We start from the raw sequence: 24,580 nt of genomic DNA on the forward strand, positions 1-24,580 counted from the left end.
CAGTAAGAAACAGGCTGGCACAGGCATGGCCTTTGGCTGGGTTTCTCAAACAAATAAAATGCATGCGGAGAGGGTCACCTGTAACCATAGCTGTCAACTTACAGATTTGAAAATAAGGGACCAGCAGCCTCGAAAATTAGGGATCAGCAGCCAAAATAAGGGATTTTGCTTAGCTTATACATAAATCTGGCACTCATGCTGCTTTTGCTGCGACTGACTGTGTTTTGCAGGGGGTTGGACTATGTGATCCTAAGGGTCTACAACTCCGACCAAAGAAGAGTGGCAGACAAAACTGATGGACGACGTCGAGATGGCAAAGCTTACAGGCAGAATTAGAAACCAGGAAGAGGACCTCTTTAATAAAGAATGGGGAAAGTATATAATTTAGTTGAAAAGCTATTGTCAAGAGTTACATACATTGGTAGGATTGACAGAAAACTTGTAGTGAAAATTTGAACTATGGATGGACAAATGATTTATAAAAATGGAGTTATGAAAGGGATGCAGAGGGGGAAATCACTACATTAAGATGCTGCACTGGTTGGACGTTATGCTAAGCAGCATGGCAGGGCTGCCGTCGTCATGGTGCAAGGAGTTCCACCGGCCCTTCCCTGCCTGAGAGGGGGGAGGGAGAGAGACTCTTGCCCACGCCGCCCGCGAGCCCGGCATGAGGTGGTTGTGGCACGTGGTGGCCGCTGAAGTGCCGCCCTTCTGCGTCCCTCCCCATCCCCTCCTCTTCCTCCTCCCTCAGGCCACCTCCTCAGCTGCCACCGCCTCCAGCTTCCCCTGGCAGTGCGGTGGAAGTCTCACCAGAGAGGGGCTGCCTGCCCACCCGCCACCACCCATCTCCTCATGATGCGCCCCTGAGGGGGGGAAAGGGAGAGACGGAGACACGGCAGCTCATGCGCGCTCTCTCTCGAGGCGGACAACCCCAAGCCGCTGCTTCCCTCCCGAGCCGGGCGAGCATGAAACCCAGGAAATTTAAGGGACATCATCAATAAGGGACAGCAGCAGGACACGGTGCTGGGATAAGGGAGTTTCCCGCCAAATAAGGGACGGTTGACAGCTATGCCTGTAACCAAACAGAAGCGAAAAAGCCTGGAGGCCGAATCCAGCACAGAGAGAACAGCCTGTAACAATTCCCCTCCTCCTGCCTCAGCTCTGTCTCTGAGGCTGCTTTTAGTGCCCCTCTCAGCATTAAGGATACTATTAGAAACCTCTGTAAAAAGACGAAAAATCAATCTGTCGCGTCTCAAGATGGTTTCTTGCAGGGAAGGGCACCCATTAAGTCGTCATGAAATGTTCATGGACGTGTCAGGAGGATGATGATAAATGAATATCTTACCGTTGAATCATTGATGGCAACAGCCGAGAGGCAGGCCTCGTGGCCCGGAAGCTGGGCGATGGGTGTCAGCTGGTTCAGGTCCCAGATGATACAGGATCTGTCGGCGGATCCGCTCACGATGATGCTGTAGGAGGTGGAGGCAGCCAAGCAGGTCACAGGCTGCATGTGCCCATACAAAGGCTGGGAGACGAAACAAGCAGAGACCGCATCAAAGGGAGACCCTAATTTAGTACCAAGCCACAAGGCATCCTTCAGTTTACAAAGACAAATGGTCTGTTCCGCAGGGAGAGAGAACTCTTCAGCAGAGAACAGGCAGCATTCTTTAATGCAGGGAGCAGAGAAGCCGGTGTAAAGGGTTTCGGAGATTTGAGAAACAACTCCAGAGCAACTAGATACCCGCCCCAGCAATTTCCTAAGAGGGAATCAAGACCATTCTAAGTGTGTTGCAAGAGAGATCTCCTTGCCACCGTCCTTAACTGGGGGACTTGTCCTAATTCGCAGCAAAATAATTTCCCCTGCCATGTCAATAAGGAGACATGATATAAGCAGACACATACACCTGCCTGCAACCGCTAAAATTCAGAGCAAGGGGTCTCTGTGTTTTTTTTGGGGGGCTTTAAAATCATTCGATCAAGCATTCTCTTAGAACGACAGTGCTACAAACACACCAGTAAACCAGACCTGCCTGTGATGCATGGAATAATGTGGAACAATGCTGTTAAATTAAACGCTGCAGGTGTTCAGTCTGTGGCTTCCATTGTGTTATGTACTGAGCTGAATCCTAGATCAATAGGATCCCCAGAATGCAGCAGTCTGATTGGTCCGCAGGAGCCACCCAATCCAGCTCCAGGTGGAAGTGAATCAGCGACCTGATTGGCCTGCAGGAGCAGCCAATCAGGCTTCTGGAGGAGGTGAATCCGCAACCTGATTAGCCTACAGGATTAGCCAATCACACGGGGCCCATTGTGTAAATAATGTATATATAGCTAGATGTTTTGGGGAAAGTCTCATTCATTCCTGCTTTGAGCTGAATAAAGAGCATAAAATTCACACTCGACTCTGAGAATGTTTCACATACTTATTCCATACTTTGGGCCAAGTAACACCAGGCACCAAATTCTGTGCAGTTTCTCCCTTAAGGCTTAAAAAGATGCAGCCTGAAGCAGAAGACCTGAAGGAGGAGATAGAATTGCCTGTACCAGCAGTCTCAACTGGTGAGCCATGGCTCCCAGGGGAACCTTGAACTATTGTCACAGGAGCCATGGGTGGGGAAATACCAAATTTCCTCTACTTCAATTTCCCCTCTTCTATACTCTTGAGGAAGGTGGAAACCAACGGGAAGCCTCTGGAGCACGGAGGGAGCACTCCCTCTGTGCTTCGGAGGCTTCGCGTTGCTATCGCTGAAGCCAAGGAGCCTGCATTCGCTCAAAAGGATGCACACACATTTCCCCTCAATTTTTGGAGGGGAAAAAGTACATCCTATAGAGCGAAAAATACGGTACTTCGTTGGAGAGGGAGAGTATCTCCTGCCTTCCCAAGAGTCAACGGATCTCTCACTCTATAACACCAAGTGCCCTTGAGCATAATCATTTTGCCTCGTGGAAAAGTGAACTCGGATATCATACCTGCTTCAGGTTTAAGCAAGCGTCTCCATCTCTAGCCACGGACAGCTCCCAGACGCACAACACAGAGCTGCTTCCAGAAGTGATGAGTGTCGTTGGTGTGGGGCACACAGCACAGAGGCAAACCCCCCAATCAGCTGTGATTTCAAATGTGGTCACCTTCTACATACAAAGAGAGAGAAAATACACACCCATGCAAGCAGGAACAAAGTAAAAGATCCATGCAAGCAAGCAGTCCAAGAAATTCAGAAAGTAGGCCTGCATCAGCACCGACCCGTTTAATATTATTTCCCCCAGTTAGAATGATATTATGAACGTAAATAGTAGGACCAGTGCCAGATTTACGTATCAGCTAAACAAGCTATAGCTTTGGGCCCCACTCTCTTGGCCCTCCTCCCAAATATAGTAAAGGGACCCCTGACCATTAGGTCCAGTCGTGGCCGACTCTGGGGTTGCGGCGCTCATCTCGCTTTATTGGCCAAGGGAGCCGGCGTACAGCTTCCAGGTCATGAGGCCAGCATGACTAAGCCACTTCTGGCGAACCAGAGCAGCACACGGAAACACTGTTTACCTTCCCACCAGAGTGGTACCTATTTATCTACTTGTACTTTGATGTGCTTTTGAACTGCTAGGTTGGCAGGAGCAGGGACTGAGCAATGGGAGCTCACCCCATCGCGGGGATTCGAACCACCAACCTTCTGATCGGCAAGTCCTAGGCTCTGTGGTTTAACCCACAGAGCCACCCGCGTCCCTAAATACTAAAGAGGCAGATTAGCAAAAGATAAATCAGTCAAGGCCAATGGGAGGGTAGATTAGAACATCTCAGTTGGCTGAAGAAATGTCCCTGCTAGGGGAGCCAACTTAACTTTTTGTGGGGTCAAGGGGGATGCCACCAACTGGGTGCCACTACTGGAAAGTCCCTAGTTCTGTGTTGCAAGGCAAATTGTGCCCTTGTGGACTCCCTCTGATATTGGTAGGTTCTGCTGGCTAATTATGATGGTGGCTACATAACCTAGTAGTTACGATCTACCTGCCAGTGTGCCCCATCGTGGCACCAGTTAAGGGGCACGGTGTGTATTTAAAAGGGAGGGTGACTCCTGAACCCAACCAGCAAGCAATGGTTTCTGCCAGGGAGCTGGGGACTGTCTGAGGATTCTGAGCTCTAATGCCAACCCAGTTTACACAATATTCATTCCATGGGAATACCAGTAAATTTAATAGCATGGAATACAGATTCTAAAAAATGCAATAGCAGCCCTGGTGTGATGTCAAGAAATGAGATAAGATTGTCAACTGAATACGATATTACGAAGGCATAGTTTTTGTCGTTCAGTCCCGTTATTGCTGTCAGATGATCTGGAAGCAGATTCTACCAACTTATTCGATACACGTTGCCAGCCCATCTCTCACTGCTTGCAACTATTGGCCACATGACCACTCAAACAGCCCAAGGACATAATTTTGCAGCCATACCCAGAAACACGTTGCTGATTACCTTGTCTGACCCGGAAGCAGCTAGGCAGCAGGTGAAGTCATCGAAACCCCAGCAAAACACTTTATTCCACTGTGGGGGGATCAAAATTTTGTTTTTCCCCACGGCCAAAGTTCCCTTTTCAGTACATACAATGTGACCCACAGGTCCTTGAGGTGCCTCTGTATAGGGAAGAAGAAAAGGAAGCAACTCTTTTGATGCATCAGCCTTTAAAAGGAGAGAGGGGAATCCCAGTGGCTCATTCCCAAAGGTCAAGAAGGGAATGGAAGAAAAGGGAAGAGGAGAGATAACGTATTTTTCGCTCTATAGGACGCACTTTCCCCCCTCCAAAAATGAAGGGGAAATGTGTGTGCCTCCTATGGAGCGAATGCAGGCTCCTTGGCTTCAGCGATAGCAACGCGAAGCCTCCGAAGCGCAGAGGGAGTGCTCCCTCCGTGCTCCGGAGGCTTCGCGTTGCTTTCGCTGAAGCCTGGAGAGTGAGAGGGGTCGGTGCGCACCGACCCCTCTCGCTCTCCAGGCTTCAGGCAGCTATCCGCAAGCCTTCGGAGTGCAGCAGGAGTTCCCCCCGCGCTCCGAAGACTTGCGGATAGCAGCCTGAAGCCCGGGGAGTGCAGCGCCAACTGCTGCTGCGCTCCCCGGGCTTCAGGCAGCTATCCGCAAGCCTTCAGAGCACGCCCCCAGCCCCGCGAGCTCTGGGAGTGGCGGCAACACTGCGTGCAACCTTGCCGCCACTCCCAGATCTGTTCTGGGGGCTGGGGATGGGGGAAGCTCGGGCTTCCCCCGCCCCAGCCCCGCGGCTAAAAGCGAAGCCAAGACAGCGAGCGGGATCCATCCCGCTCGCTGTCTTGGCTTCTGCCAAAACCGTGCGCAGCCTCTCCTGGCTGGAGAAGTTGCGCGCGGCTAAATTAATTTTTATTCCCCCCCCCCCTAAAAACTAGGTGTGCCCTATAGTCCGGTGCGCCCTATGGAGCGAAAAATACGGTACTGGTTCAGAATGAAGTAGTAAACTATAAATGCTCTTCTCTAGTTGTTACATTTGCCTGACTTACTCCTTTGGCTGATGATAATAGGAGCTGTTCCCTAGCAGCTCCCTGCATCAGTTCGTTCTCTGGCTGATGGATGGAGCCAGTCAGGTCTTCCCTTTGCCATTATGCAATTCCTGGGAGACAGACAGTGGAGCCTCCCAGTCGCTTTTGGTCCCTTGGCCACTGGGCGGGTCCAGAGCTTTTAACTTTTAGGTCTGCTCGTAGGGAACCTGATCCCATCGAACAAATGTGCATTGAGCCTCAGCAATGGCCATCATCAGGTGCTCTTCCACCCCACCCCACCCCGCTCTAAAGTCCCCAAACAATCTGTACCTTTGACAGCAACCGATGAAGGCTTCAGATTACGCAGGTTGTTGAGTGTTGGAGGCAAGTGACTAGCTGTTTGAGAGAAGAGTATGCTTTCTCTGCTCATTGAATGTTTCCCCAAGGTATTCCTGGCTGGGTGTGGTTTGCTGAAAAGCTGTGAACAAGAAAAAGTAGCAAAAAATTACTTCCACATTTATTATATTATTATATTATATTATATTATATTATATTATATTATATTATATTATATTTACATAACCCGCCCGTCTGGCTGGGTTTCCCCAGCCTCTCTGCAAGGCTCCCAACAGAATATTAAAAACATGATAAAACACCAAACATTAAAAACTTCCCTAAGATGTCTTCTAAAAGTCAGGTTTATTTCCTTGGCATCTGATGGGAGGGCATTCCACAGGGTGGGCACCACTACTGAGAAGGCCCTCTGCCTGGTTCCCTGTAACCTCACTTCTCGCAGGGAGGGAACCGCCAGAAGGCCCTTGGAGCTGAACAATGGGGGTGGAGTCGTCGCTCCTTCAGGGCTGAGGCTGTATAGGGCTTTAAAGGTCAGCACCAACACTTTGTGCTTGGAAACGTACTGGGAGCCAATGCAGGTCTTTCAGGACCAGTGTTATATGGTCTCTGCGGCTGCCACAGCCAGTCACCAGTCTAGCTGCCACATTCTGGATTAGTTGTAGTTTCCGGGTCACCTTTAAAGGTGGCCCCACGTAGAGCGTGTTGCAGTAGTCCAAGCGGGAGATAACCAGAGCATGCACCACTCTGGTGAGACAGTCTGCAGGCAGGTAGGGTCTCAGCCTGCAGACCAGATGGAGCTGGTAGGCAGCTGCCCTGGACACAGAATTGACCTGCGCCTCCATGGACAGCTGTGAGTCCAAAATGACTCCCAGGCTGCGCACCTGGTCCTTCAGAGGCACAGTTACCTCATTCAGGACCAGGAAGTCCCCCACACCTGCCTGCCCCCTGTTCTCCCAAAACAGCATTTCTGTCTTGTCAGGATTCAACCTCAATCTGTTAGCCACCATCCATCCTCCAACTGCCTCTAGACACATTGTGCAAATGTACCTATCTAAGTCAGCATAAGCACACTCTATACAAATCATTGTCCTCTTTGGGTCTTATTTTCCAGGTGTGTGATGCCTTTTCTTCCTTTTGGCAATGTATAAGTAGCCATTTTTTTGGGGGGGGGGGGGCTGTTCCCAAGTCTCTGGGCTGCTGAGAAAACAATGACGCTCTTCAACAGAGTTTTCCCCACTGTGGAAGGCGATATACAAAGCAAAGCCCTTCTGGATGACAAGGATGTGCAAACATGCGTCAGTACGCTCCAGCTTTCGTTGGCACTTTCTTCCGGTATTTTTGATTCTGTTGCAATTTTGCACAAGCCTTCCTTCTATTGCTTTCTCCTACGCTCGCAGTGCATAACAAATCTTATTAATATTCTGTCAGGTGCTGTTAACTTGCGAAAGGCGGGATAAACGTGCCACGGGGAAGGAAGGAAAACATCCCGACTCTCGCCACTCATATCTGGATTGCTTTTCATAGCTGAGTGCTTAGTCATAAAATGGGCCAAACCCCAAGACTGGATGCATGAAGCAAAGCCATTTCCTCCTAGGAGGAGAGGGGGTTGCGGGCTAAACCCTCCTCCCACACACGCGGGGGCGGGGATCTTGCCCCCGCGTGGATAGGGAATCCCCGGGCGTGTCTTCCACCCCGTCCGCCAATCGGCGGGCTGGGGAGGCGGGGCCTGGCTCATTTAAGGCCGGGCACGCCCGGGGACCGCCCTCTTTTCCCTTTCCTAGCCGAGCGGTTTTCCCATCCCACCCACCCTTTAGGTTTAGCTAGCTTTGACCTTGCTATGGACTTCGGTTGGTCGCCGCAAGGGGCCTGGTAGGAATTTTTCCAAGTTGGCACACTTCAAGCCTTTTGGTTTTTTCGCCTACCTCGTAGCAAACGTCACAACTTCCTCAGTATTGGCGGTTAGGCATTGGCAGGGGTTAATTGTTATGCAAATGAATGGGGGGAAGGAAGCGCCATCACCTTCCCCAATGGACTCCGGGGGGGTTGCCTTTTCCGAAACCTAGGGAGGTAAGGGCCCCCGGCACGCCCCCAAGCGGTGACACCCGTGGGATCCTAGTTGGCGTACTTCAACAGGACTCCCACGGCTTGTGGACAACCCATCCCGGTCTCCATGCCGGGTAGACGATAGGAGCCAATGCCTAAGGCCAATACCTTTCAATCCTGTAATCAATAAAGTTGTGGCCTTTTTATGCCCATTAACCTTAAATAATGTGTCCAGTGTCTTCATTTCTCATGGGGAGGGGGCTTGCCACGCAAACATGTTTTCAAAATGATCAACAGAGGGCAGCTGAAGTCAAGGCAGCCCTATAACGGAAAGGCTCAGTTTGACATATTCCTCCTTTCCTGTTTCTAATCTGTGTACCACCCTATACCCACACGCCTCAGGGCGGTTCACAGCATAAAACCATAATATAAAAACTCAAAATACATAATAAAAACAAAAACAATAATTCCCTCCTCCCCAATGTGTTTTTAAAGGGCACCGGATGTCAATCAGTCAAAGGCTTAGTTAAAAAGGGACTGTTATTATGAACTCATCCTAAGAGTGTTTCCTTGGAAGCAGATTTTGCTGGTTTTCCATGGTGCGCAGTGGGATTTATTTCTGAATTAAGTGCGCTTTAGGATCTCATACCCTCTGCAGAACTGAATACCCTCTTGGTGCTCATTAATGTGCAGTGGCAGCAACCATGCCCATCGTTTCAACATGGATGCTTCCATCCCTTTTCATGATACTAATTTGCACCATGCCTTTAAATGGGAGGTACAGCCCCCTATCACAAAACCCCAGGACGGCCAGTCTCTGCCTGCAGCAGAAGCTCTGTAGAGAACGCTATCAGCAACTCCTTGCAGAGTCATCACACTTTGAAAAAGACTGGGGGAAAGGAGGGGGAAGGAAATGGGGTGGCTTTGTATTCTGTTGATAGCCTTTGCCAAGTGCTGCGATTCCCCCCCCCCATACAGATAAACCATTTAGATCAGCTTCAAACAGGACACAGGAATGATGCTTCCGAGTTATCAGCAACCACGAGAGATTCTAAGTGGGACAAGGGAGACCAGCTGCAGGCTGCTCAGAAATCAGAGCTCAGGGAGCTGCAAACGCTTGCGTCTGTGTGCATTTCTGTTCCCAGTGCTCCTTTGTGCCAGCTGGTTGGGAATAAACGGATTGCAGTGGGGCTGCCCCCAAGGAGGTAAATATGTCAACTCTGATTGGAGAAACTGGGGACCAGCATCTCAGTACAGGGTCCTTAAGAATAGCAGTGGAAGGTCGAGAGTCAACAAGTCAGCAAGAGATGCGCGCGCACACACACACACACAAACACAAACACACAAACACAACTTCATTCTGTGATGCAAGGCACCTCACATGGCCATTCATGCTGTGTGGTCTCTTTCTCTTAAAAAGTGTTATGTACTGAGCTGAATAGGATCCAAAATGCAGCAGTCTGATTGGTCCTAGAACAATAGGATTCAGAATACAGCAGTCTGATTGGTCCTAGAACAATGCAGCAGTATGACTGGTCTGCAGGAGCCACCCAATCCAGCTCCAGATGAAAGTAAATCCACAACCTGATTGGCCTACAGGAGAATTCCGGAATTAGCCAATCACGTGCAGCCCATTGTGTAAATAATGTATATAAAGCAGACACTTTGGGGGGAACATTCATTCTTCCTCACCACTATGAGCTGAATAAAATCCACTCTTGACTCCGAGTATATTTCAAAAAGCCTCAAGCATACAGCATCCATGCAAAAGCTCTCAGCCAAAGTAGATATTCAATTCACTGTCTACCTGCTGAAGATGAAAGAAACAAATCAGGAGTTTACTGGTAGATCGCCCTACTACCTAGAGCCCAGATGCATCCCCAAGTTAGATCATCAGTGGCTGCTGATATCCTGCAAAATCCTATAATTCTGCATCCCACTCAGGGTTCAAATTGGAGAAGGCTTTCGACTCTTGGTGACTCACTTCCCCCCACATCTGCACTGTACCTGCTTCGGGATCTGTCCAAAGTTGCTGACAAACCCCAAGATGGTGTTTTTGATGAGTGGGTCGCTGATGCTGTCCGGGTGCACCTGATCCCCATAGAAATAGGGGTGGAAGACATTCATAGCCTTCGCTGCAGCTGGGCCCCGTTGCTTGTAGCCAAAGATCAGGTCTATCCAGTTGTGGATATGGTTGCTGACGTAATCGCTCTCCAGTGCCTGAAACCCAATACTCACTGAGTTACCTTGTTACTGAGAACACCATCCTATATTTTGCCTTTGTGGGTAGGGTCCTTGTTACTGGAAGGCCCACATAGTAGTGTGGACTCTACCACTAATCCCTGAGTTAACCCTCAAGATGTACAAATTGCTTTGGTCTTCAATGGAAAACATGGAAGGGAAAGATACCATCTCTTGGGTCAAATGTAAAAGGGTAAAAGAGTACAGTGGTACCTCGGGTTAAGTACTTAATTCATTCCGGAGGTCCGTTCTTAACCTGAAACTGTTCTTTTTTTAAAAAAATATTTATTAAGATTTTCAAATACAAATGCATAAATAATAAACAACATTATTTATATCATAGCATAATTTCATCACTTCTTTGGACTCCCTCGCGTCACCCGCTCTCACTTACATCGTTAAAAAAGGTTTTTCTAAGCAAATTACCATCTTGTTTACAATCTTATATCTGCTCATTTAAATAGAATCTAGCAGTTCTCCAAAAAAATTATATTTTCCTTAGTCTCACTTATCGTCAAATTCGAATCTAATTCAGTGGTAGGCAGTTATTTATGATCTAGCATCCTTCTTAACATTCAACCAAATTACAATATTTTTGTAGATAAATCTTAAATTTCTTCCAGTCTTCTTCAACCCTCTCTTCTCCCAGGTCTCGGATTCTGCCAGTCATCTCGGCCAGTTGCATATAGTCCATCAGCTGCATCTGCCACTCTTCCAGCGTGGGTAGATCAACCTGAAACTGTTCTTAACCTGAAGCACCACTTTAGCTAATGGGGCCTCCTGCTGCTGCCGCCCCGCCCGAGCACAATTTCTGTTCTCATCCTGAGGCAAAGTTCTTAACCTGAGGTAATATTTCTGGGTTAGCGGAGTCTGTAACCTGAAGTGTATGTAACCCGAGGTACCAATGTAGCTATAAAGACATCAAAGTTTGGCTGTAATCTCTTGAGAATAAATGAAGCAAATATAAATCTGACCACCAAAGTTAGGGCTGAGGGAGTGCTGAGTGACTGTGAACAGTAGCCAGCAGACAAAGAAAAAGGTAGTGTTGATATATATATTTTCATGGATCCTCCCCATCACTACTCCTGGGCCAGAAAGCAAATTTAGCGGGCACCCAGTTCGATGTAAATATGTGGTGCTATTTTTGATCGGCCATCAGCACCCAAAACATCCAAACTGCATGCCTTGTCATACTGACCTGTCTGTGCAAACTGATAAACTTATGAGGGTTTCCTTCTGCCCAGGGTGGCAACAGCACGTCACCCAGCGAGGTCCCATCTTGCAAGCTTCCTGCAAGCGACCAAAAAAACATTATTTGATAATAATATTTTTATTTATTTATTTATACCCTGCCCTCCCCAGCCAAGACCAGGCTCAGGGCGGCTAACAACCAATAATAAAAAGAAGTTGATTAAAATACAATTTAAAAGATTAAGATACAACATTAAAACATTAGGGTGCAATCTCTTCATAGGAGGAGAAAGGAAAAAAGAAAGAGGGGGAGGGAATCAAACTGATTCGAGGCCAAAGGCCAGGCAGAACAACTCTGTCTTACAGGCCCTACGGAAAGAAATCAGATCCTGCAGGGCCCTGGTCTCATGAGGCAGAGCATACCACCAGGCTGGAGCCAGTGTTGAAAAGGCCCTGGCTCTGGTTGAAGCTAATCTAACTTCCTTAGGGCCCGGGACCACTAGGGTGTTGCTATTTATGGACCTTGAGGCTCTCCGTAGGGCATACCGGGAGAGGCGGTCCCGTAGGTACAAGGGTCCTAGGCCGTATAGGGTTTTAAAGGTCAAAACCAGCACCTTAAATCTGACCCTGTACTCCACCGGGAGCCAGTGCAGCTGGAAAAGCACTGGGTGAATATGATCCCATGGCAGAGACCCCGTGAGGAGCCTCGCTGCAGCATTCTGCACCCGCTGGAGTTTCTGGGACAGCTTCAAGGGCAGCCCCGCATAGAGCGAATTACAGTAGTCAAGCCTGGAGATGACCGTCGCATGGATCACTGTGGCCAGGTCAGGGCGGGAAAGGTAAGGGACCAAACTGCTTGATGCGGCGAAGGTGGGAAAATGTTGCATTGGCTATTGCTGTAACCTGTGCCTCCATGGAAAGGGAGGCATCAAAGATTTGAAGGATTTGAGTCCTGAATGTTGTTTAACCTTGTCTGAAGGCTGATCCACGTGAGCTCTCTCCTTTCCATGACATGTTGGAGAAGGCAGGTTTAGAGTTTTGACATTAAGCTGGGGAGAACCAGGTTTACATCTCCACTCAGATGATTGGCTAATCTTGGACAACGCTCTCTCTCTCTCTCTCTCTCTCGGCCTAACCTATCTCCCCTAGTTCTTGTTACAAGTTGAGTGCCTGCCCCTCTCTCTGCTGAGCAGAGTTCCAGGCACTCACCCAGGGTCTGTGGTCCTTTGGAGAATTGAGATGCAATGGAGACTGTCGTAGCTTTAAGAAATATGGTTTATTCACCTATTTACACCTTCAGTCTGGCTGCACTGCTATGGGAGATAAGCCCCTCTTAAAATGACCACGCTGTAAGATCTCCATGCAGACTGAAGGTGTGTTGTTGTTGTTGTTGTTTAGTCACGAAGAGTCGGACACGACTAAACGACTAAACAACAACAACAACAACACACCTTCAGTCTGCATGGAGATCTTACAGCGTGGTCATTTTAAGAGGGGCTTATCTCCCATAGCAGTGCAGCCACCGAGTCCAAACCATCTCTCCAGCCAGCCTTCAGCCAGCCTGCCCAAGATGGATCCCAGTCTTTCTTCTTCTACCCAGAACACCCCGCTAAAAACTCTCTTTTCTTGTCACCACACACCCAGTTACCCTGGCAGCCTTCCAAACCCACAGTCTCTGTTGACACTGCAGGACAAGGGAGGGAGGACAGTTCTCCTTTATTGCCAGTGACTCTCAATAGCCCCGAATTGTTCCTTAATGGCCCTGACTTGGCCAAGGCGTTTTGCATTGGCTAGCTCTGGAACTCCTCTAAAGCTTGTACCATACTTTTCGCTGTATAAGACGCACCAGACCACAAGACGCACCTAGTTTTTGGAGGAGGAAAACAAGAAAAAAAATATTCTGAATCTCAGAAGCCAGAACAGCAAGAGGGATCGCTGTGCAGTGAAAGCAGCAATCCCTCTTGCTGTTCTGGCTTCTGTGATAGCTGCGCAGCCTGCATTCGCTCCATAAGATGCACACACATCTCCCCTTACTTTTTAGGAGGGAAAAAGTGAGTCTTATAGAGCAAAAATTACGGTATTTCCCTCTTCACATCCCAAATAATCAAAATGCTACCATTTATTAATTTCCAGGGGATAGAGGGGTCCCCCCGAAAGAAAATCTATAAAATTATTGTGTGCATAAGAAAGAGGAGGAAATCAGTAAGATAGAAATGATATACATAAATAACAATAGCAAAAAGATACAATGTTGAAATGTCAGTGCCACACAATTCATACATCTGGGGAACATAAAAAGTTTAGAAATAATTGAGAATGCATTATATAAACAAGAAACAGACCGCGTAACAGCAGGAACGCAACAAGTGTGTAAATCAAATATTACACTGTTCAGTCTCACTGAAGAAACCATTCCAAAATGATAAATGATCTCAAAGAGAGATTCTTTGCTGATCATCCAAAGGTTGAACAACACATTTAATAGATTCTTACTCATGAACAGAAATTGATCTAGTTCAACTTGGGCAAGACACTATATTAACCATATTACGTTGCGTGCCTCCTTCCTTATTTTGTTTTAGTAATGAGAACTGTGCCGGTGATGCAATCATCTTGGAGGTGGGAGCAGGGCAGGGTGGGTGGGAATATTTCCTTTGATGCTGGGATTATATTCCAATGAATATTACCTCCTAAGACTTCTGACTGCATGGAGTCTGGGCTCCTCCCTGCAGCTTTGCACCTCTGATTAAAAAATGCACATCTGAGCACAGATTTGTGGTTGTCTAGATGTCAAAAGGTGCAGGAAAATATGCATTCCAATGGGCATCCTGGCAGGGCCATAACATTTTTGGAGCACATTGTTCTCATCGCACATTGGGGTGCAAACAACTGCAGTGCGGAGCTCCTTGGGTGAGTCAGGACCCAGAATGCGCAAGGTTCAAAAATGCACAGGGAGCCTTCATGAATGCAAGCCTTCTGCTGGAGACGTTCGCCCAGTGGTGTTGTGTCTGTTGCCAGTGACCGGGGCAGGTAGGTGTACACACACACCCGGGGGTATGCTGGCAGGTTACCCCCCCCCACTGGAGCAAGGTGCCACCTGCCCACCCATACAGGGGAGAGCCCGGCCAGCCAAAGTGCCCCTTCGTAGGCAGATCCCCCCCCACTCAGTGGAGAGGAACGCCATCCCAGGCTGCACTGGGGGCACCTGGGTGGGGGCGCCTGGTTTGCTCCTCCTAAAAATTGTGCTTCTGGGGCCGCAGCACCCCTGGCACACACACCCAAATGCTATGCCCCTGCGTCCAGCTTTCAGTGTGTAGTGGGCAGTGAGACCAGCACATGACAGAGGGGGCAAAGTCAGCCAGTTTTTTAAAAAACTCCAATATGTTTACATGGCACTATACCATGGGTAGGCAAACTAAGGCCCAGGGGCCAGATCTGGCCCAATCGCCTTCTAAATCCGGCCCGCGGAAGGTCCGGGAATCAGCGTGTTTTTACATGAGCAGAATGTGTCCTTTTATTTAAAATGCATCTCTGGGTTATTTGTGGGGCATAGGAATTCATTCACTCCCCCCCCCAATTAAACTCTGGCCCCCCACAATGTCTGAGGGACAGTGGACCGGCCCCCTACTGAAAACGTTTGCTGGCCCCTGCACTATACTATCACCACGTCCGTTCTGCGATTCATGACACGCTAGTCAAGAAGAAATCCTGCAACTAGACGTGGGGTGTGAGTGGGGCGAAATGTTGCCAAGAGAGTGAGTGGTCTGGGTAGCAAGCAGGCATGAAAAGACAGTGAGAATATGAAAGGCCTTTCCCAGCCCCAACAGATCGGTTCGACTTCCTCAAAGTTACTTTTGCTCCCAAATTATTTGCAGGCAAAAATTCAGCAGCGCTTAAATACTTACCGAGTGCAAACTGGTTGCAGTTTGTTAAGAATTCGGGGAGGTAAAAAAACTCAGGGATGAGCTCCCTCACGTCCGTCATGTTATCTCTTGAGGCCGAGTCCCAGGTGCTCTTCATGCTATGGAACATTCTCTCGGCAACATCAAAACCGCCTCCCTTGGTTGGTGGGATGAAAAAGAGAGGGACAGGGAAAGTTGAAGGTTGAATTAGTATTCTGCCCTCTTTGAAAATGTGTGTTGCCTACAGGGGTTGATGATCACTGGCTGAGAAACTCTCGTTTCTTTGGACAGGGAAAGATGACAGGCACACTACTCAAATTATAGACCTTCCAAGTGTCCCTATTTTCCAGGGACAGCCCTGGATTTACAGAAGCTGCCCCGGTTTCTGTTTTGATCCTGGAATGTCCCGCTTTTCATCCCTACTTTAATCAGAGGAATGTCGGAGGGTATGGAACAGGATGTCCCCATTTACATGGGAGAAATGTTGGAGGATATGAAATCACAGGGGGCCCTTAGCCTGCCAGGGCCAGGGCCTTTTCAGTGATGGCTCCGACCTGGTAGAATGCTCTGTCCCATGAGACTAGGGCCCTTCAGGATTTAACCTCCTTCCATCAGGCCTGTAAGACAGCTATTCTGCCTGGCCTTTAATTTGAATTCAGCCTGATCTTCTATTTCCCTTCTCTTCCCTCCCCCTCCCCTTTTATGAAGATTACCCACTCTGAGACCCCACAGCTAATCCTTGCTGGCCCAAGTAGGACTAATTCAGCCAGCTAGCCCTGGTGATTATCTAATGCTTATTAGATGGATTTCCCCTAAATTGATTTCTGAACTTTGAATTTTATTGTTATTCATGTTTTTATACTGTATTTTATGCTGCTTTTACAATTAAGTGTTTTAAATTTGTTGTTAGCTGCCCTGAGCCCGGTTTTTGAACCGGGAAGGGCGGGGTATAAATACAAATTTATTTATTTATTATTATTATTAGCGAAATGGAAAAGTCCTCCTGACTTTGCACCAGTTGTAACCTCTGAAGTCATTTTAAAACAGTGGGAAGGGAGACGTCACAAAAGGTAAGAGGGGAGTAAAGGTAAAGGTAAAGGGACCCCTGACCATTAGGTCCAGTCGTGGCCGACTCTGGGGTTGCGGCGCTCATCTCGCTTTATTGGCCGAGGGAGCCTGTGTATAGCTTCCAGGTCATGTGGCCAGCATGACTAAGCCGCTTCTGGCGAACCAGAGTAGTGCATGTACCTTCCCACCAGAGCGGTACCTATTTATCTACTTGCACTTTGACGTGCTTTCAAACTACTAGGTTGGCAGGAGCAGGGACCGAGCAACGGGAGCTCACCCCGTCGCGGGGATTCGAACCGCCGACCTTCTGATCAGCAAGCCCTAGGCTCTGTGGTTTAACCCACAGCGCCACCCCTGTAATTCAAGCACTGGGCTCGGCTGGGCTGCCCAGGTCAGATTTTGTACTTAATCGCAGGGAGTGATGTCTGCTGTGTGTCCTGTCAGTGCGAAACACAAGAAGCCTTACTTTCAAGGTCACTGCGAAGTTAATCATTAACAGGCATCAACCCTCAGAGTCAAATTTCAGTGGAAAACTGAAGCATATTAGGAGACAGGCAGACCATATTTAGAAACCAGAAGCTAACAAGTTCCTCCTTGATGTCTCTTTTCGAAGCGTGTATCTCATCTGCATACACATGGCTGTGCCTAGACTGACACTTCTTCATCTGCTTTTACAGCTTTTATGAAAGGGGATGGTAATCTCCAGAGAAACAATGTGATTCGTAATAAAAAGGTTACCTGTATTAAATAAAAATAATATCTACATAGGAAATGTTGTTAGTGCCGCAAATCCGGTTAAAGATATTACCATCTAGAAAAATGTAATTTTTTTGCAGCTGTCTAATGCATTTTGGAGGAAGTAATATCTTTTTAAACATAAGCCTGTATTATTTATAAAGAAAGCAATAACTGATTTGCAGTATTTCTTATATTAATAAATGTATTTGCATATATTTATATCAGAATTAGTCGGCTCTCCTCCTCTCGGAATGCGGAAAGGAAGAACGGGAGAAAGCCCCAAACAACTTTATGAGCTGTTAGCAAAAACAAGACCAAAAAAAACCCTCATGCCTCTTCTCTCCTCAATTCAAGACATGTGAATTCAGGGCTCTTCTAGCCTACAGCCATTACTTATTTTAGGAGGAATGGCTGCAAAACATTCAGACTCTGTGGCAGGCACATCCGCATTCCCAAACCGCCCTCTCCAACCCTCTGCAATGCACGTATCTTTTGCTCAACATGGGGCTCAAACCCATGACATAGCTGTCAACCGTCCCTTATTTGGCGGGAAAGTCCCTTATCCCAGTGCTGTTTCCCGCTGCTGTCCCAGATTCATGATGTCCCTTAAATTTCCTGGGTTTTAAAGGAAGCAGCTCCTCTCCCTCCCTCCCTCCCTCCCTCCCTGCCAGCCAGGGAGGAGGGAGGCTCCAACTGTGTTGCTTGGCTGCATTGCTCACCCAATAAGGAGTCTAAGACCGACTGGGGGGTGGAGCTTGCATGCCTTGTGCCGATCAAATCGGCCACCTTGCCTGGGGACTGGCCTTTGCTCAGCGCTTCCCAGCGGAGAGGTGACGGTGGTTTTCCTTGCTGCATCCCCTTCGCCGGGTTGCTGCGCTGTGGGGACCACCGCTTGAGGCTTCATTTGGCTGCTGGCTGGGCTTTCTGCCTTTGGCTCGGAGAGGCTCAGAAGTTGAAACTACCTGTGCTTGGAAAATCCCTTATTTTGGCTGCTGAGTCCTTATTTTCGAGGCTGCTGGTCCCTTATTTTCAAATCTGTAAGTTGACAGCTATGCGACATACGAGTTTTATTTCTCTGCTACCTATAATAGCTGTTATCCCAGTTCATCTGAGCCTGGCGTGGATTTGAACCCAGGGGCTTTGAAAGGCCACCCTGAACCCTTCTAACCCCTGAACATCGAAATCAGAGCTCTCTGGAAAGAAATGAAACCCTGCAATGCCCCCGAGGGAAGCTGCTTTCCTCCATTAGCCTGCGGGGGGGGGGGGGGGATTTGGGCATGGGGTAAAATCAGGTGGTGAAGGAAGAAGGACCAGGGCCCTCTTAAAGGTAAAGGTAAAGGGACCCCTGACCATTAGGTCCAGTCATGAAAGACTCTGGGGTTGCGGCGCTCATCTCACTTTATTGGCCGAGGGAGCCGGCGTACAGCTTCCGGGTCATGTGGCCAGCATGACTAATCTGCTTCTGGCGAACCAGAGCAGCGCACGGAAACGCCGTTTACCTTCCCGCCAGAGCGGTACCTATTTATCTACTTGCACTTTGATGTGCTTTCAAACTGCTAGGTTGGCAGGAGCAGGGATATTAGAATATTAAAAATATCAACCATTAAAACTTCCCAAATCGATCTTTACAGCTACAGCAACTTTCCAACAGTTTGAACTGAGCCTCAACAGAATACTCCTTCGTTGTCTCCTGAAGACAGACAGGTGTCAACAACAGTAACCTGCCCCAAGATTTTCCAGTTTGCTACACCCGTGGAACTCTTGGCAAGCCTCCACAAAGACGCAATTGCTGCCAGAGTTGGTCAAGGGACAGTCAATGTTGGGGGTTGGAATGGCTTAAGTGCAGGATTTGATCATCGTATTCACAATTTTGGCTGCAACCAGCCCTGCATGGAAGTCGATCGCCTACCTGCAATGAGCAGAAGATCTGGTTGAATGGCTCCATGCGAACCAGGTAGGAGGCCACAATGATTGCCGAAGAGTAGTGAGTGCAGTAATGGCACTGGGCTGAGAGGTTACCTGCAAATGTGGATCCATTAGCTGTTTTGAGGACTGCAATTACCACATGCGACTTTCAAAGACCTGCCATACCTTGACTGGCCAGATCCTAATTGCACCAGCTCTCTAGGAGCTAAAAGCAGTCATAAGCCTGAGCACAGAACAGCCCAAGGTCCTCCCTTTAAAAATAAACAATACAGTGGTACCTCGGGTTAAGAACTTAATTCGTTCTGGAGGTCCGTCCTTACCCTGAAACTGTTCTTAACCTGAGGTACCACTTTAGCTAATGGGGCCTCCCGCCGCCACCGTACCGCCACCGCGTGATTTCTGTTCTCATCCTGAAGCAAAGTTCTTAACCCGTGGTACTATTTCTGGGTTAGCGGAGTCTGTAACCTGAAGCGTCTGTAACCCGAGGTACCACTGTATTTGCCTTTTATAAGCTTGGGAATATCTACTGGCTAGCAAAAGACGGGCTATAAATTTCAGAAGTCAATAAGTTTAAAGAAATACCCGGAAGGAAGAACCGTGACCCAAAGTGTACCCCACATTTAGGAATGGCGAAGGGGTTGCAGGGCCAGCTACAACATCCTCCATTTACATTAGAACTGGCTGGATGAGGAAGAGTGGTGGGCGCCTCCTGCCCAAGGGCCCCCCAGGGAGGGCACAGAAGGAGATGATGTAGATCCTGGATCCTGGTGGTGGGCATGGCTGTCTTAAGCATATGTGGTGCTGGAGTACAAAAATCCGCCCGGTGCCCCCCCCTGCAGGTTGCCCAGAGTTGTTGACCTTTTTTTAGGCAACGTGCTCTAGGCTGACCGTTGATGTTATGTATTGTGTATATAGTTTTCACTCAGGTCCACATAAGTTAATTTAGGCGGGAAACCTAGCCTGTTGTTGTTGCAATGTTGACAACCGGCTGCCTATAAAAGTAGGCCGGCTGAGCTGTTTGCTGTTCAGTTCAGTTCCAGCTTACTTATAAAGAACTACTTGGAGAAATCTCTGTGTCGTCTGCTGTGTCCACCCACTACTTAATAGTTGAGGTGCGCAGGCAGGGCAGAGCAGGGCACAGAGGCCCTACGCCAATCCCAGGAACGCAGGAGGGCGGATCCAGCCAGCCAGCTGCCTCAACGCCTCTCTGGTTTGCTCACCCCTGAACTTGCAGCGCAGAGCTGCCGGCAGCAGAAGAGCCCACCACGGCGCTCCAGCGGGTGGGCTCCTCCCCTGGCTCAAACTCTCGGACCCCGGACTCTCGGCCTGGTGTCCCTGAGAGCCCGGCGCCCGGATGCCCTGCACATCTAACACCTATGGTTAAGACGGCCCTGGTGGTGGAACACTGAAGAGCAGTCTGCTGAAGAGACTAGCCAGGAGGTGCTAGAAGCAGGGGGGTTGAGTGATCAAGGTGGGGGAGGTCAGGAGAAGGAGGGCCTTCCAGAACAAGCTTAGAGGCTGAGAGTCACAGTATAAGTGCAGACTCAAATAGAGAGGAGTCAGAGGTTGGTCCTGTTACACAGCAGCAGGACAGTTCCAGTCCTGATTTGCCTCCCCCTTGATGACACCCCAATCGAGGAGAGTCCTGCACGTTGCTGAGGAATGGGTCAGACAGGCCCAGAGGAGGAGCCCAGCCCCTCGATGCAGCCTTCGTCTACTTGGTCGGGATCCAGAGCATAGCTGTCAAGTGTCCCTTATTTGAAGGGACAATCCCTTATTCCAGTGCCATGTCCCGCTGCTGTCCCTTATTGATGGATGTCCCTTAAATGTCCCTTAAATGATGTCCCTTAAATTTCAAAGGAAGCAGCTCCTCTCCCTCCCTCCCTGCCGGCCAGGGAGGAGGGAGGCTCCAACTGTGTTGCTTGGCTGTGTTGCTCACCCAATAAGAAGTCTAAGAACGACTGGGGGTGGAGCTTGCATGCCTTGTGTGTGGCTAGTTAATGCAAGCTGAGGGTGTTTTTGAATGCTGGACGCCATTTTGTTGCACGTGCTGCTGCAAACTTTGCAGTGCAAAGGCAGGCCGGGGAGCCATCTTAAGTTGAGGCTGCATAGGCCTTGTGGTGCATGTGATTCAGATTCTATTCAGTTGAACCTCTGGTTACAAAGTTGGTTGGACAGTGTTCTCGAAGCTACCAGCATGAGTTTGACTAGACTGCAGGAGGACAGGAAGACTGGAATGCCTGGAACAGGTGAGGCTGCAGGTCCCTTATTTTGGCTGCTGGTCCCTTATTTTCAAATTTGTAAGTTGACAGCTATGATCCAGAGAAAAGGCTAGAGAGGGAAGAGTGGAGCTAGTGGTCAGTTTCAGCAACATCTTAGCTGGATTATGGTGAACCAGAGGACTCTGGTGTGTTGTTATTTTCTGTTAAAAAAGAGCTAATTGCCTCCTGTGTGTGTGCCTGCCCTGTGGATGACCAGTTCCTTGACAGCTCCTTGACAACTTATTGCCTAGTTCAGGGGTCAGCAACCTTTTTCAGCCATGGGGTGGGTCAGACTATATTTTTTTGGGGGGGGGGGAGTGAATGAATTCCTATGCCCCACAAATAACCCAAAGATGCATTTTAAATAAAAGCACACATTCTACTCATGTAAAAACACGCTGATTCCCAGACCATCCGCAGGCCGGATTGAGAAGGCGATTGGACCACATCTGACCCCCAGGCCTTAGTTTGCCTACCCCTGGCCTAGTTATTGCTGGTGCAGTACCACATCATAACCACATTATACAGTATAAAGTTGGAAAGAAACAGGAGTATAATTTATACTCCTGGTTCTTCCCAACATATACAGAAAGCGGGGGGGGGGGGGTAGAAATGGGACAAATACCTTCGCTCTTCTCTACTTCTTCGTAACGCTGGAGAAATTTCCTTTTCCTCTCTCTGGTTTGCGCCCCCATGGGCTTGGCGAAGTCGCGAAAGACGCTGGGATTGGTAAGGTCCAGAGTCTGGCACGTAAACACAAATAGATCTTTCTCACGCAGGCAAAACACAGCGAGGGGGCAACTCTAATCCCCGACAAAGAAGCCCAACAGCAAGACACCCCAAATGCCCCCCACTCCGCCTACGAAAGAATGGTAGGCTTGGCAGAATGAAGACTCACCTTGATCTCAGTTTCAACCACACAGTGGGAAACTGTTTTAACTGCTATAACAAGAGTGTCTCCGGATCTTATATTGAGGCTCATCCAAAATAATATTTAGAATATACTGGACCCCATTACGTTGTTTTGAAAAGGACTATCTAATGTATCTAACGGTTGGAGATGCAATAGGGATAGTGCTTCTCTAAAACATATGTTTTTTCAATGTCCTAAATTGAAGGATTTTTGGCAGACGGTAACTGAAACCATCAACAGAACTGTACGGAACAACCTTACATCAACAGAGCAAATTATCATCTTGAACTATATGCCCAGCACATGGAACCTTACAAAATGACAATATGGGTAGACTCTCTGTGCCCTTACCAAGGGAAAAAGACTGATACTGATGAATTGGAAAGATAAAAATGTGGCTCCCTTCTACGATTGGATTGAAGACCTACACAAACTTGTAACATATGAACAACTTGCATATAAACACAGACTTGTCGTGGACAAATCCAATGGCATTTGGAAACCATTCTACAAATACTGTAATTGGTTAGGATCTGATGAAGTACAATACAGTGGTACCTCGAGTTAAGAACTTAATTCGTTCTGGAGGTCTGTTCTTAACCTGAAACTGCACCACTTTAGCTAATGGGGCCTCCCACTGCCGCCGCACCACCAGAGCACGATTTCTGTTCTCATCCTGAAGCAAAGTTCTTAACCCAAGGTACTATTTCTGGGTTAGTGGAGTCTGTAACCTGAAGCGTCTGTAACCTGAAGCGTCTGTAACCCGAGGTACCACTGTAACAACCTTGTAAAATATGCCGTTTTGGACTTTCCCCCCTGTCCTCTTTGTTTTCCCTTCACCATGTCTGGTGCACATATAGTTATGTACTTTTTGAATTTTCAATAAAGATGCTGTGCTTTTTTTAAAGAAAGAAAGAATGAAGACTCACCTGGGAGTGGTAGTCAGCAAGCACCCACGGGAACACTGGGTACTGCATGAGGTCGCTGTAGGTGCGCCCGGCCAGAGTGTTCAGGTACATGAGGTAGTCAAAGTTGCTGATCTCTCTCCTCTGCCACGACACAGAAGCAAGGATTACTGACCCGTAGAAAATCTCCAGTAACAGTTACGTCCTCTTGAAGAATGAAGGTATCATTTGCTAACACGAATGGGTTCTGGTTCTGGATATGGCTCCTTCTTGGAAAGAGGTTCTACCTCACAGACCTCACATGCTACGTTTCCTCGACCTCTCACCTTGCCAGGAGGGTTTACTGGCCCCACTCTCTGGGATTCAGTGATCTGCTGCCTCTGCTTAGATAGGTTCCATTGAGCTATTGTAGCTCACAGCCAGTGACGGACCTAGTCACCTCCGTCAATTTGCCTAACCATTAAAGAAAAACCCCACACAACCATTTAAGTTAGTGGCTGTCAGAATACCTCCTAGAAGTGAATTCCATAAATCAATTCTGCATGGTATGAAGAATCTTCTTTTGTCCACCCTCAGCCTACCAAGGAAGTCAGGAACAGGCAGGCATAGGCAAACTCAGCCTTCCAGATATTTTGGGACTACAACTCCCATCATCCCTAGCTAACAGGACCAGTGGTCAGGGATGATGGGAACTGTAGTCCCAAAACATCTGGAGGGTTGAGTTTGCCTATGCCTGGTATACGGTGATCATTATTTACACAAATATGCATTGTGAAGGAAGTTACTCATAACTGATTGTCCACACATAGTCGTCTGTGCATGTTTATTTTAGAGTAGCTTATAGGTTGCTTAGGGATGCGGGTGGTGCTGAGATTTTTTAAAAAAGGAAATAATTTTATAAGTTGTGTGTCTTTGTTTCTCAACCTGTATTGTGTTATTTTATGCACTGTGACTTGCTGCTTGTAGGTTTCAAAGTTAGTTTGAAACCAGGGATTTCCATTTCTTTACCTGCCACTTCAAGAGCATCGTCTTCTCCCTTCCAGCGCTTCTCCTGCAAAAAAAGGAAGAGGAAAAAGATCACGCTGAGAATTTCTCCTCTGAAGAGTTTGGATTTGCTATCCCGCTTTATCACTACCCGAAAGAGTCTCAAAGCGGCTAACATTCTCCTTTCCCTTCCTCCCACACAACAAACACTCTGTGAGGTGAGTGAGGCTGAGAGACTTCAGAGACGTGTGACTGGCCCAAGGTCACCCAGCAGCTGCATGTGGAGGAGCGGAGACGCGAACCCGGTTCCCCCGATTACGAGTCCACCGCTCTTAACCACTACACCACACTGGCTCTGACAAAGGAGTAGTGGCAAAGGCCAGTACAGTGGAACCTTGGTTCCCAAATGGCTTAGTTGCTGAACAAATCAGCTCCTGGACACCGCAAACCCGGAAGCAAGTGTTCCGGTTTGCGAACGTTTTTCGGAAGTGGAACGTCCGACGCAGCTTCCGATTGAGTGCAGGAAGCTCCTGCAGCCAATCGGAAGCCGCACCTTGGTTTTGAACT

General features: G+C 48.3%; 1 protein-coding gene across 2 annotated transcripts in view; it reads right to left on the reverse strand.

The window, feature by feature from the left end:
• Nucleotides 1–24,580, reverse strand: part of WDFY4 (WDFY family member 4) — a 184,123-nt gene that overhangs the window by 9,840 nt on the left and 149,703 nt on the right. For both annotated transcript variants that reach the window (XM_083738111.1, XM_083738112.1), the window contains 11 exons: nt 24,038–24,080; nt 23,054–23,173; nt 21,837–21,954; nt 18,934–19,043; nt 15,222–15,375; nt 11,324–11,415; nt 9,892–10,104; nt 5,818–5,965; nt 4,463–4,620; nt 2,971–3,129; nt 1,346–1,525 (listed from right to left, as the gene is read on the reverse strand). In XM_083738111.1, the coding sequence (XP_083594237.1) occupies nt 1,346–1,525; nt 2,971–3,129; nt 4,463–4,620; nt 5,818–5,965; nt 9,892–10,104; nt 11,324–11,415; nt 15,222–15,375; nt 18,934–19,043; nt 21,837–21,954; nt 23,054–23,173; nt 24,038–24,080 (1,495 nt within the window). The remainder of the gene's footprint in view (nt 1–1,345; nt 1,526–2,970; nt 3,130–4,462; nt 4,621–5,817; nt 5,966–9,891; nt 10,105–11,323; nt 11,416–15,221; nt 15,376–18,933; nt 19,044–21,836; nt 21,955–23,053; nt 23,174–24,037; nt 24,081–24,580) is intronic.

Source organism: Podarcis gaigeae, assembly GCF_964106915.1.
Source record: "Podarcis gaigeae genome assembly, chromosome: 5".
Lineage (NCBI taxonomy): Eukaryota > Metazoa > Chordata > Lepidosauria > Squamata > Lacertidae > Podarcis > Podarcis gaigeae.